Here is a 14,107-nt window from a genome sequence, read left to right on the forward strand (position 1 = left end):
GGTGGGATGCTGCGCGGGCGGGGACCCGGCTCCCGCTGCCCGCGAGGGTTTTTTCCCCGAAGGCTGTGCCTGTGCTGAGAAACTGGAACTCTTCTTCTCGGTTTTGGACACTTGTGCAAGTCCCAGTGGTGAAACTCACGCGTGGGAGTGAAACCGTGCTCTCCCCATAGGGTAACCGTGACGCCGTGCTGCTGCGGGCACGGCGAGGTCCCTCGGAGAGCAGCCACCGCGGCCGCTTAAACCATACGTTTCCCGAAACAGGCTGCATCTAAGACCACAGTGTGAGCTGCGTGCAAGCCTTTCATTTACAAAGTATAAAACCACAGGAGTGTTTTCTCATGCCTTTGGGTCCGCTGTGCCAAATGAAAAAACTTATCTGGAGGCTTCTCAAGCTTTCAGGAAACGCTGTAAGGGGAGCCAACCTCTGAACGCATCATGCTTTTTACTGGGAATTGACAAGCCTTCGTAAAACCTTTGGCGAGAGCCTCCTCAAAGTGCGGGCAAGCACCCTAGAGAGGGTCCTTTGTGGCAAGGACCGGGTGGTGTGGGAGAGGAGAAATCAGATGCCTTGTGTTAGCCAGATTTTTTTTTCCATCTGTCTTGTTCACGCCAGGTCTTTACAGTCTGTTACACGCACCTGTCTTCCTTAGCGTTCTGCATACCTGGGGTTTTTGCAGGTAGGAGAAGGTGTGGGAGCAGGAGGCCAGAGGTGCCTGCAAAGGGGCACAGCGTGTGCTCAGACAGAGATCTCTGAAGGTGAGAGCCCAAAGTGGCCGCTGGTGAGGGCACGTATGCACAGGGACAGTGTCTCTGGAGAAGGTCTGGGTGCAGGGGAGCAAGCAACTTCTGCTTTCACCCTGTGAAGTGCGTTTGAGTTGATTTGTTGGGTGCGAGAGCAACATTGGAAGGATTGGGTCTGTGAAACAGTTTTTATTTAAGCAGGGTGTAGATTTAAAACTCTTTGTCTTCCAAAGGTGGGTAACTGACGCATTCATTTCATGTATTTCTGCATCAACTGTAGACACATGAACTACGTTATTTCTCTAGAACGCATGTCATTAGGTTTTACTCCTCTGCTCTAACAGGGTTTGTTTGCGTTGATTGTTTGTGTTGCAGCAATGGGCCAATACCTTTTCTATTTTAGTTTCAATGCCAACAATTATTTTAAAATAGTTAAATCACAATAGTAATGGACTGTTCATCGATACTACTTTAGGGTTTCTGTTACTCAGTTTCAATAAAGCAAAACGATTGTGTTTTCATCACTTTGGAAGAGTGCCAATTAATTATATGTTTATTTGTACTGTATATTTAATAGCTCTCTTGCTTTCGAAGATTCTTCTTGTTTATCTCTTTTTCAAAAGGGAGGCTTAACAGAATGAGTAAAGCATTTCAAATGGCAATGCTAATGCATGCGGTGATGATATGAACATGCTTACGGTGGATTTTTTTTTTTAATTATTTCAGTCTTATACCCAGGTCTATGTAAAAAGACTGTTCGTGTTCCTCTTCAGAAGAAAAACCCCAACAAATCAATCCACACAGACGTGTTATGTCCACAGTGCTACTGGAGCGCTACTTAGAAAAAAATTCTTTTGACGGTCTCTGTGAGAGTTCATGCACGTAGCCTGATGGGCCCTAAGTCAAGGGCATGTATAATAAATGATGACATCATAAAGGCTGTACTTACTGGAAATCATTGATGCTGGCCAATTTGGTTTTGTTGCGTAAGCTCAGAAGGAACGGTAGGCATCGGGATTTAAATTAATTATATTCAAGGCTGCTTTTAAAAAAGTGTCTGAGGCAAGGAAGAGAAAGAAGGCTGTATTTAAGTCTTGGATGTCTGAGAAGTTGCTGGGGGAACATGTACTAAAACATTTGTTTGTTTTTGAATGCTCCCACAGTATCTGGAATAGTGCCAAAACCCCAAAATGCAAGAATTATTTCAGTTAATCTTCGTAGCACTTTACAGTGGGATGCACCTCAGTTTCACAAAGGGAACGTAAGTTACACTGTCCGATCCAAGAGGTAAGTCTGGGGGGGAGTCGCGCTTTCTCTAATTCATGTTTCACAGCTGCATGTTTGTGATTAGTTTCCTTTTTTATGGGAAGATCAGTGGTTGTCCCTTTCTGTTAGCTTGTGAGAGGCTTATATTCTGAGCTAAATAACAGGGCAGAGGCATTTTCTAAACATTTCACGCCCGAGGCAGCTTTGTACGTACTGGTTTTGGAACCAGAAATACATTTTAACATTGGCTGTTACTGGCTCTGTGTGTGTGGTTTTTCTCTATCGTGTAGCTGTACCTGCTATTCAAGAGACTTAGTCCTGCTGAGCGTTAGGACCTTACCTGATCTTTCACTCCTGCAGCGCTTTGTGCTCTGCCACCAACGAAGCTGGCTTGCCTGCACCCTTAGCAGAAATGCCCGATGAACTGCAGGCTGGTGGCTCATCCATTAGGTGCCTTAAACTTAGGACACATTTTCTGAGGCCTCTTTTTGTCGGTTTTGGTGGGTTGATTTAGCTTTGATTTGGTTTTGCCACTGTGTCTTTCTGAGTTGATCTTCCCTGTCGGGCAGGGCAGTCTGTGCGGCTGTACCGAGGAAGTCAGCCACTCCCCCAGCCTGGCTGTGGGCTCTTTGCCTGCCTCTGTGCTTGACAAGGAAACCATGTGATGGGCCAGAGTTCTCACCTTCCTGCCAAAGGTTGAATTCTTTGGCAGAGACAGGGTAGGATGTAAAGTGGAGATGATGGCATCTGCAGGCAGGGGCCTGCTGAGGAGAAATCCCCAAACTGAGGGTATGGGCCATCTTAGTCAAAAGATTTTTCTGGGTTCTGCTAGTAATTACCCATTGATCACTACATTCCTGCATTCCTGTTTTGCTTTTGATGGAAAACAGAAAGAATATAATTTATTGTACGGTTCCCAGTCAGTTCTCAGGCTCTGTTTTCTCTGGCTTTTCCTTATGTACGTGTCTTAAAGACAGTTCTGAACGAAGTCCAAGTGAGACAGCAAAGCCCTTGCCTAGCAATCTTGCCTTAATATTTGCAGACTTGGCTGATAACTACTGTCTGTTGAATCAAGTTTTGTAACCACTGTCAAGAAAAGGGCATCTATTTACTGAATCATAATTTTAGTCTCTAACTTCATCGCAGATTTATAGATGCATAGAAAAAGCTTAATGTGTGTGTATACACTAGCTATGATGTTTCTTATATGCTGGGTTTAATTTTTCTTGTTCGTGAGTCATAATTGGTTATATTAACAGAGATGTGCCACTTTTCCAGTTCAGAGGAAAGACATTTAGTCAGTAATAATTTACCCATCACATATATTTTGTTTCTCTTCCATACAGCATCAATTTCTATAGAGACACATACGAAAAAGTGAGCACAAACTTGAGAGTCACAGAGTGTGATATCTCTTCTCTGTCTGCATATGGAGACTACATTTTACAGGTCAGAGCGGAGTCTGAAAATAACCATTCAGAGTGGGCGACCATCAGATTTAAGCCAATGGATGACAGTAAGCCTTTTTCTAATCTTCCACAAAAACTAAGGTCTGCTATTAATGCACCTTTACAGTTCAGCTCTGTAAGAAAAGCTACAGTATGCAGATCATTTTTAAATTTAATGACATTGAACTATAGTATCTTAGTTGTAACACTTTCAGTTTTTGAAGGCAGAGGTTGCTGTCAGAAAACATAGTAAGTTCACTATTATAGTAGATGTTTGTTGGCCGAATAAAGTGACTTGGCACTTGACTCCGTTTTGAGTCTTAACTCTGTTTCCGAGAATGTAAAAGGAACCTAGTCACGATAAAATATTGGAGTTAATCAGAAGTTAAGCCCAGCCACCCCCAACCTCCCAGAATTATCTGAGGTCAGTTGGAAAGCAAGGGGGTTTAACCTCTGCCAAATTGTTCAACCCAATAGTGGATCGTGACAAGGGGGCCTATAGGAAAGATGGGGAAAATCTTTTTAGTAGGGCCAGCTGTGACAGGACAAGGGGTAATGGCTTTAAACTAAACCAGGGTAGGTTTAGACTGGATATAAGGAAGAAATTCTTTACAATGAGGGTGGTGAAACACTGGAACGTGTTGCCCAGAGAGGTAGTGGAGGCCCCACCCCTGGAAACGTTCAAGGCCAGGTTGGACGGGGCTCTGAGCAACCTGATGGAGTTAGCGGTGTCCCTGGTCACTGCAGGGGGGTTGGACTAGATGACCTCTAGGGGTCCCTTCCAACCCAAAACATTCTATGATTCTATGATTCTATGTTATTACTGGTACTTGAAACATCTTTTGAAGAGGTTTTAAAAAAAATTATTTTTTCCCCTTAAAATAAGTCTTCGTTCATATTTTTCAGCCAGGGAGAGCTTTTCTTCAAGGATTCAGACTTCCTGTATATCTAAATAAGCTCAATTACTTTCTTAGTTGCTTTGTCAAGCAAAAAGCTTTGGGTTTATTTTTTTAATCACAAATCACAGTGAAAGATTAATTTTTAGTCAAGAGATCTTCATTGCACAGTATTGCCGTTCTCTTGGTGAAGCTTTACAGTCTTTTGTGAGAGAAGATTTAGAGGCTGCCTTGCCTTGCATTGGAGTGTACAACAGAGATGTTAATCACCTTGCTGTCACCTGAGCTTGGGAATGAGGGAATGGTTTTTACCGATGGGCATCCTTTATTTTGTACATTCTTACGCCACTCATAAGCAAAAATGAAATTATTGTAGATTATGTAGTTAACGTTACCCAAGGCTTTTTTTCTCCTCATAGCTGTTAATACAAAACCATGCAGGAAGCTTCTGTTACACCTTATCTTTGAGAAAAAACTTTTAAAAAACCCTTTTTTTCTTGTTCTGCCTTCACTTGCTTGAATTTCATAATTCCGTTCCTTGGATTTCAGAGTGTAATTTTACAGTTTACAGCCTTGTTTTTTCAAAATGCTTTTATTGGTTTTCTCTTTCCAAAAGCCTAATGTTGATATAATTTAATATGTGTAGAACAGAAGCACTGAAACATAGCACAGGAAAAAAAAAAAAAAGAACCTCCAAGTATAAATTACAGCCAAAAGAAAGTGTAATACAGAAAGTATGAGTGGATTTTCAGAGCAGAGAGCAAATGTGTAAATCATTAACAGAGTTGTAGTTTGACATAAAAAAAAGAGTGTGTGGCCTTCAAAGCAGGCTTGGCTTTGGAAAGGCAGCTTATTCCTGAACTGAGAAAATCTGCGTATAAAACTACCTGGAAAGAAAAAGCTGGGAGCGCTGGCCAACTGGCCAAATCTCTGAGGAGGACATGAGGATTTTTAATGGTGTCATAGCTGATCTGAGCAGGGCATCACGGTAAAAATATCTGATGTCCCTTTCTGTGTTGTTTTTATTTCTGCTAGTGCTTTTGTAAGATATTCCACACTCTATTGTAGGAATGGCCTAAGAAAACCAGAGTAACCAAGACCCTCCTCACGTTATTTTTCACAAGTTCAACAATATATTCATGAGCATTACATGAATGCATGGTCCAGCAAGTAGATTTTTTTATTATTATTATTTTCTTCTTAATTAAAGAAACACAGATTTCTAGAGGAATGCAAAATTATCTGTATATTGAGCTCTTCCTTTCTTAGACGCTTGGCAGAACTTTAGTAGAGGTAGCCGAGGCAGAGTTGTTTGCTGGAATTACAGGAGACTTTAGTGGAGAGCTCGTTGCAGACACAGTGTAGTTGATAACTAAGCTACTCATGAATTAATTTAGGTAGTGGCACAAAAACGTAATAAGGACAAGCCATTTTCAAAATACAAGAATATAATACTCAATCTAAAGAGCTCAATCTTGAAGGCATGCAGAAATAATTCAAATGTTTCATTTTTTCAAAGTGATCATAATGAAAGAAACATTAAAACGCTTCACTGGAGGGTCTCCTCAGAAAAGACAGGTGTTGCAACAGCTTGGCCCAGAAAGAGAAGTGTGTAATAACCTATAGAAATAGTCCTTCCTCTCCCAGGAGCGACCACAGGTGGCAAAAGAGAACTGAGCTAGTTTAGTGTATGAGAAAAGCAGTCTGCAAAAATATCTGTTATTTAACTGTGAAAATAAATCCCTTTCAAGACCAGTTATATACGGAAAGGATTTATTTATGCCTGACCCATGGAAGGAAATTGCTTTCTTCTAATAGATAATATTATTTAAAGCGGGAATTGTCATAGGTTGTGTAAAAATGGCAAATTGAAAACAATGTGAAACTGAATTCCGTTCGTGCTTCTCTTTCACCATTCTAACATACAGCAATCATTGGGCCACCTGATGTAAAAGTGAAGTCTGAGTCTGGGTCCCTGCATGTGGATTTCATAGGCCCTTTTGCTGAACAGGAACATGACAGGTGGCCTCTAAAGCAATATTATGGCTCGTGGAATTACAGAATACTGTGCTGGAAGAAAGGCAGCAATACAGAGGTAACTTCTGTTTCCTGCATGTGATTCCATGACTTGGATATATGCTTTTCTTGTTAAAACACCGTACTGATAAAGTTCGGAAAGCTAACAGTACTTAAGTAAAAATGTATCTCTGCTAATTACAGTGTAATAAAGTCTAGTCACTACAGCTGGTATTCAGAGCAAATGGCAGATAGCTGTGTAGTTAAATGGTAGCATGGATCTCATTTGCTCTTTCCATAATTAGAAACAACTGCTACGTTATGAGAGTTTATTCCCTCCGTTTAGCGATGATCTATTTGTGATGCAGTCTGCCCCACAAAATCTCTGTACGTCACACATCCAAGCAAGGGTAAACTTAGAAGCTGTAACATCAGCAGTATCTGTGATCATGGCAATAAGCTGACCTAGATCCAAATCTTACGTCATTCGAGTATGTGTGCTCTTCACGGGACTCTGGGCTTTGAATACCACCATGGCTGGGGCCTTATAGTAACAGTGGTCACCTTCACCTCTTCAATTTCTATCAGTTGTAATTTGCTCTCTTCCTCTCATGGACAGCCTCTTCCACAGGCAGTTACTCAGCTCAAAAAACTTCTCCATATAAAATGCATGGAGAAACATAATAAATAATATATTAATTGTAGGGTTGTGAGTTCTATTACAGGAAAAAATGAAGCCCTTTACTGGAAGGTATCAGTCATAGTATAATTAGTGCTTTGTACATACGTACAATTTTCATATAATAGGACTCCATTACCTATAATTCTGATTTGTATTTGTTACCCTGCAAAATTCTTTGGCATTCAGTTCCAGAAAATGAGAGATCATCATTTCCCCAAAACCAGACTGGTTTTCAGCTCCCAAACTACAAGAAATGAAGGTATTTGTATGGAAAGTAGCATGGCCAGCAGGAGTGGGGAAGTGATCGTCCCCCTTTGCTGGGCACTGGTGAGGCCGCACCTCGAATACTGTGTTCAATTCTGGGCCCCTCACTCCAAGAAGGACATTGAGGCACTGGAGTGTGTCCAGAGAAGAGCAATGAAGCTGTTGAGGGGTCTGGAGCACAAGTCTGATGAGGGAGCTGGGGGTGTTTAGCCTGTAGAAGAGGACGCTGAGGGGAGACCTTCTCGCCCTCTACAGCTGCCTGACAGGAGGCTGTAGCCAGGTGGGGGTCGGCCTCTTCTCTCCACGACGATAGGACGAGGGGAAATGGCCTCAAGCTGTGCCAGGGCAGGTTTAGGATGGACATTAGGAAAAATTTCTTTACCAAAAAGGTTATCAATCATTGGAACGGGCTGCCCAGGGAAGTAGTTGAGTCCCCATCCCTGGAGGTACTTAAAACACCTGTAGATGTGGTGCTTAGGGACATGGTTTAATGGTGGACTTGGCAGTGGTTGGACTTGAGCTTGCAGGCCTTTTCCAGCCTATGTTACTCTGTGATTCTGTACATTTCCATAGGGATCAAAGAGGCAACAGGCATAGGCTGTGTAACTTCATAGGTTGTTTTTTGAAGTGAATGTTTGCTCAAAATGTTGAAACCTAGCTATAGAGTCTTCTCAGCCCTGCAGAAGAATCTGTTAATACATAGTGGGGCATGTTGTAGGGATTCCTATACTCTGCAGGGAACCGTATAGTTACAAGGACATAACCAATCATGCCTCTAAACAGCAAGTTGCATCTGCTGTTAGTCACCTAATAGCTTCCACAAGCCTTTTTCTTTCTCTGTCTTTAATTTCTCTTGTTTAGATTATCCATCCTACTTGCTCCATCTTAAATTAAATTAAGTTTGTGACAGCAGTCTTAGTTGATCTCATTTGGTTAGGCAGTTGTTTCTCTCTGCAAGCAGATCTCATTTATCACTTCTCCGTAGGCCTTTTTAGCCTAAAACTTCATTAATGCTGCTAGAAACAGCCTTAAAGTCAGTGGTGTGAGTGGTCTCGCACTCTGACCACAGGTGAAATCGCTGTATCCATTATGTGACAGACAGGGTGTTTCGTTCTGCCTTTAAAAGTTTCATTCACATTGCAGCTGTAACTGCTAGGATTTGTCCTACTAAATGTAATTTTAATTACTTAGCTAGTCCATTTACTTGGACTCAAGCTTTTCAAATTTTTTGTATTCTCTGTTGCTAGATAACTCACATCGATACGAAACATAACTCTGAAATATTATCTCAGTTGGAGCCATGGACAATATATTGTATTCGAGTGCAAGCAGTTATCCCCGAGTGGAACAAAACAGGCAAACTGAGTGAAGAGCTCTGTGAGCAGACAACCCACAACGGTAATACCCGGTGCATCACAGTGTAACGTGTAAACTTTCCAAAAGTGGATGCATTTGTTACTTCAGTATTGTTTGGTCGTTAATACGTGTGCACCTTTGGAGGAGGGGAGTTGAAAACGAAGTGAAAAATACGAGCAATATAGCACCAATGGCATGATGCTTTACTTTGCTGCAGAGGCCTGAAAATCAGAGTTAAATGGAGTATAGGCTCTTCACTGATCACACTGTGTGCCTGAACTTCTTATACCATTAGCTGTATTCATTATCCTATGAAAGCCTTTGTTTCATGTATCTGCAACCAAGAATTGGACCCTGTGTTGCAGTCTGCTTCATCTGTGGCAGTATTGCCAGTGTCTGTCATGAGGCTAGGCCGTGATGCTCTTTCTCTGTGGCACACAGTGGTTACTAATCAACAATATGAAGAACTATTTTGTCTCAAGGCTTTCGTTTTCATTTTGAAGTCAGTTAAGTCCCAAAAGTGCTTTCCTTTCCAGCCATGCTACCTTAGCTGCTGTCTGTGGAGTCCAGCAATAACCAGACCACATGGTCTGACCCTGTCGTCTTAGCAGGGAGCTTTATGTCCCTAGCTAAAAGTAAAGATAGAGTCCTAGATACTGTCCTTTTCACAGGCATAATGTGTATTTTAAGTAACTTACACCCTCAGATAAATTGTGGAAAATCGGAGACACGAGTTGAGCAAGTTGATGAGGCATCTGGGGGAAGCCACAGGGCTAACCTGTTTCTCACATGTTTTTTCTAATAAAATGTTTCCTCACGTATTTTTCCCACATGTATATTATCTGCTTGCACTGCGGTTGAATTGCAGGTGGGTTTTGGTGGTGGTGTTGCTTGTTAGTTCGTGGCTAGAACAGCGCTTACCAAGCACAGGTTGGTTTAAAACATTTATGCAGTGATGTATGGATACATCTTCATTCCCATTGCCTGTTGTGAAATCCCCGTGCATGACACAATTTTTTTAAAAGCTCAGGAGTTTAGTATTTTACAGGCTTTTGTCCCCTATTGTCTTCACTTTGCTGCCATTTTTACAGATTTATTTAAGAGAAAAGTGGAAGCCTATATTCTGGTAGTATTATGTGTCAACCGCTACACTCCTGAAACACCAAAGAGTATACAGTAGCTTTGTACGTGATATCGCCTTGTGGATGCATGTAGAATCACCCGTAGGTGTAACTGTAAATATCTGAATAGGATAGCTTGTAAGCTTACTTTATTGAGAACTTCCTCAGCCTGTCCAGGCTAAAAATTTAAGAGCTAAGAGGTATTTTGCATCTGGAAACAAAGACTTATGTTTGCAGTTACAGTTTTGTAATAGTTTGTAGTTTGTTTTTTTTTTTCATTCCAGAGAGAACATGATAATTTGAAATGAATGTATCCAGCAATTAATAATCACAGTTTAATATTTTTTTTTCTTGTCTCTTGCAGGCGTAACTCCTGTGTGGATAATTGTGACCGTTCTTATAGGGTCAATGTTGGTCGTTGTAATATCTGTTCCCGTTTGTTTCTTTTCCTTTCTGCATCTATATCGACTCACCAAACATGTTTTCTGCCCTTCATATATTTTCCCGCAACACTTGAAAGAGGTTTGTTTTCTACCTAACACAACTAAAATCGGCCTTTTCAGCAGAACCGCCTGCCTTTCAAAGGCTCTCTGTGCCAAAACCTTTAGAGCTGCTTTTATTTTGCCTTCTTTTGTTTGCACCTGATTGTTAGCCATCTGTAAAGCACAGACTGTTCTGAGGGGGTTTTAGGCTATAAGGGGCAATGCTAGTTACCCGTTGTTACGTAGTTGTTGTGCGTGGTAAAACTCGCTCTTCTGCCAAACTCAAAAAGCCATTCAAATAAGCATAAATGAACATTGGAAAAAGCTGACAAAGGAAGGTACTTTTCAGTGTGAGAAAGGCAGTGGAAGTTAGTTCATGTAACATTTAAATTCTGGCATTATAAGGTCATCAATTTTGCATGCATGTTACCTCATTTTTTTCATCATGTTCTGTGGCGCTGCGTAGACATAAGTAATAAGCAGTGAAGTTAGACTTCCTTTTGAAGTATACTGATGTATAATAAACTCTACAATACCGTCATTCTGAGTTGTTCTGCACAGAATGGCCCAAAATATTTAAAAGCTGGACAACTTAAAAACTTGGCATATGCAGTATGAAGCTTTGTATGGCTTAGAAACAGGACATCTTCTTTTGTTTTAAAGTGAGAGAATAACAGGTGTTAACCTTCAGTTCCTCTTTTTAGACAGTGAATAACTGAGCTATCTGTCTCCGCTATCCCATTTTGGACTTAAAATTGCACGTTTGTTCTCCGAAAACAAAGTTCTTTAGCAAATATGAGTTTTAGCTTAAGTAAAGAATGTAGCGAAATCTGAAAATTCAAGATGAAGTGAGAGCGATGCATGTTTAGCCATCACCGTTGGGGAATGCCACTGACCCCATTGCCCATACAGCAACTTCAAAAGGCTGTATCAGAATCTCCTCCAAGAAACAAGGCGATACAGAGCGTTACATACGCTACAGTTAGCGACCTGTCCTCTTCTGAGTTTCCTGCACTTTCTCTGGATCTTTCACCGTGACTCATTTAAACGAGTTCAGCAGACTTAAGGCTTTGCAGCTGACTTGGCAATCGTCTTGTGCTTTAAGCCGAGCATGTGCTCAGCACCCAGTAGTGTGCTGAACCTGGAGCTCAGCTGTTGGGAAGGTAGCATCAGTACAGGATATGGACAAATTCCGTTTTGCTCACAGGTTTCTCACGAGAAAGGGAGAATTTTCATTTTGTGCTAGTGGGTTGTAGTGGTTAATCACAGTAATCAAAGGTCAGGCGTGCTTACCTAAAATGACATTTATCAAAGGCAGTGGTTTCGCTACATGAACGTTTGAGATTGCAGGTTACTGACAGAGTATTTCAAATCACAGTTCTCTAGAAAAAGGTCTAATAGTAATAACATTAGTATTTATTTTTGTAGTCACAGTGAACAGGACTCCTGATAGATCAGCTTGTTTCTTCTGTAAGATGTGCTAAAGTAACAGACGGAGGTCAGGCCACAAGAACAAAATGCAGTTGTACTCCTCCAGCCGCTACCAATAAACTGAACTGCCACTTCAGCTGCCAGAATGCATGGCTGACGTGTTATTACTGCGTTGAGTAGGTGTGCTGTTCTTGTGTTGACATTCAAAATACAGTCATGACATCCTGCAAAGTCCATGTTGATTCTTGAGGCCAGTTCTGTCTTATTAATAGAGCACAGAGTGGGAGGAAGTTGTGATATTTCGGTACTAAAATTGTCATCTTTCTCACTGAACTGCCTAGCTCCACAAATCTCCCTCCCTCTCCTTTGCTTGACTAAATGGTTATGGTTTATGGTGACATTTAAAGCACCGCTATTTGATGCCTGAGCAGACAGGTCTCTCAGATGGTATGAACAATTCACATCTTTTGGAGCTATTTGATAAATCTCTCTGCAAACTCCTTCACTGACAGTCCAGACACCATTTTCAGTTTTTGCTTCCAAACAAAATCTAGGTATTTTATTTTTTAAGAAAGTTTATATTCCAAAGAAGTCACTAACCCCTGGGGTATCTTCTTGCAAATAAAAGCACTGCCGACTTGCTTCCAAGCCTTGCGCAGGATGTTAAAGCGAGCAGAGAGGTTATTACATCGTCACCACTCTGGGACTTCTAAGGATTCAGAAAGCCAATTGTCATGTGGAAAACAATATAAAACCTATTTTGAAGCAAACAGGATGGTACAGCTGATGCAGCTTAATTCTCACTTCCTCTTTCTTTCACAGTTTTTGAGCAAGCCTACCAGTGGTTCGCAGTTTTTTCCTCCGCTCCCACAAGAGGAACATCTTTTTTATGACAAGCTAACTGTCATTTCAGAAGAATCCAAAAATAAAAGCAATGGGGCAGGGGATGAGGCCAGCAAGATAACAGAGAACCTTCAGGACTCTGAACAAGAAGATTCTGATTCAAGAATAGTGCCAGCTTCAGAAAAGGCCTAAATGCACTCCTCGTACTTCACTCGGACCAAAAGAAAAATAAATGGGCTGTTGAATTAATCTTCTTACTGCTGCATCCTTAAGACAATAGAAATTCATACCCGAAGATGTGTACACAGACTTTTGACAGAATCAGATTATTTTTTTAAAGTACAACAAGCTTGATTATAAATGAGGAATTAAATTATAAGTAATTTTTGCCACTGTAGTGGCTCACTGTTGTAGCAATACTTAGGACTGTATTATGACATTAATTTAAAAAGCAAATATATATAATACTAGTTAATTTAACTTTGATTATTTATTGCAAAAGCTAATCAAAATGGTATATTGTCTAAGGTTTGTAAAAGAAAATCATATTTTGTAAAGAAAGACCTGATCTGATGTATTTTTTTTTAATGAGAAATTGTGTGGATTTCTTAAGGATATCCCTAGTGGCATAATCTTTTTACTGGATATTTTTTTACCTGATGCAAAACTGTAAAGTTATTATGATGGTGTGAACTTGGTAGGAATAAACCAAACACAAATATTCAGTGTGTTTTGCACTGCAAGGTGTTACTCATACTTCATCGCTAAGGATAATTGGAACATACCGGAGCAGTGCCAGATCGCCCGCTATGTTCAGGTATTGCTCAGTCCCCGGAGCGTCTGCCCTGCAGTTGCTGTGGCTAATTAAATTTTGCCTGCCTAGTCCAGAACTCACTGAAGTCTGAGGAAAACTTCGCAGCTAAAGTGGGAGTCAAAAGGCAGGCTCATTTTGTTTTATCTACTGATACATATTCTTAATTCAAAAAAAAGTAAATCTGGGTTGGTGTGACTCCCATGCTACGTAATACAATCTCACCTGCACAGCCCTGTTGGTGCCCATGAAGGTCATGTCCACACCAACATCGGGACGTGAAGTGTGGCAGTTGCACTGCGCGCTGGTCTTGTGAGTGACGCGATTTTTTTGGTGTGTATTACTACATCAAAATGAGAGTGAAAAATTAAATTCTGTCAGCAAAAGTGACTCGCCACGAGTGAACTTGTGTGTAAATCATACCTTGCTGTGGAAATCGCAAAATTTTGGGCTATGGTTTGAGGTTTGTTAATTAACACGAAAACATTCACTTCTTGGGAAGCTGTTGCAGGAAGAAAACATAAGGAGCAGGCGCTGATTCTTTGTACCACCCAGCTAGACGTAATCTGCACACATTTTTTCTGCACTTTTTAATATTCATCATATTTTCATTTACTGTGGAATATGAAAAAAGGGGGAAGCATTTTCATTTTTTTAATGCATTTTGTTTCACTGGTGCTTTTCTTCACCTCTCGCCAAAGCTGCTTTGTGAGTGCTGACCCTAATGAAGGCCCATGCCCTGTGTCTGGT

At 41.0% G+C, this 14,107-nt stretch overlaps 1 protein-coding gene across 1 annotated transcript; it reads left to right on the top strand.

Annotated features, from left to right (window-relative positions):
- Nucleotides 1–6: 6 nt before the first annotated feature.
- Nucleotides 7–13,898, top strand: IL10RB (interleukin 10 receptor subunit beta). Its single transcript, XM_035896460.1, is given in 7 exon segments — nt 7–1,875; nt 1,877–2,028; nt 3,354–3,523; nt 6,280–6,446; nt 8,561–8,711; nt 10,155–10,312; nt 12,526–13,898. Coding segments are annotated over 7 exon segments (1,047 nt in total). The 5' UTR covers nt 7–1,839; the 3' UTR covers nt 12,739–13,898.
- The last annotated feature ends 209 nt before the right edge of the window (nt 13,899–14,107 follow it).

The sequence above is a fragment of the Egretta garzetta genome, unplaced genomic scaffold, assembly GCF_000687185.1.
Source record: "Egretta garzetta isolate BGI_Z169 unplaced genomic scaffold, ASM68718v1 scaffold45, whole genome shotgun sequence".
NCBI lineage: Eukaryota > Metazoa > Chordata > Aves > Pelecaniformes > Ardeidae > Egretta > Egretta garzetta.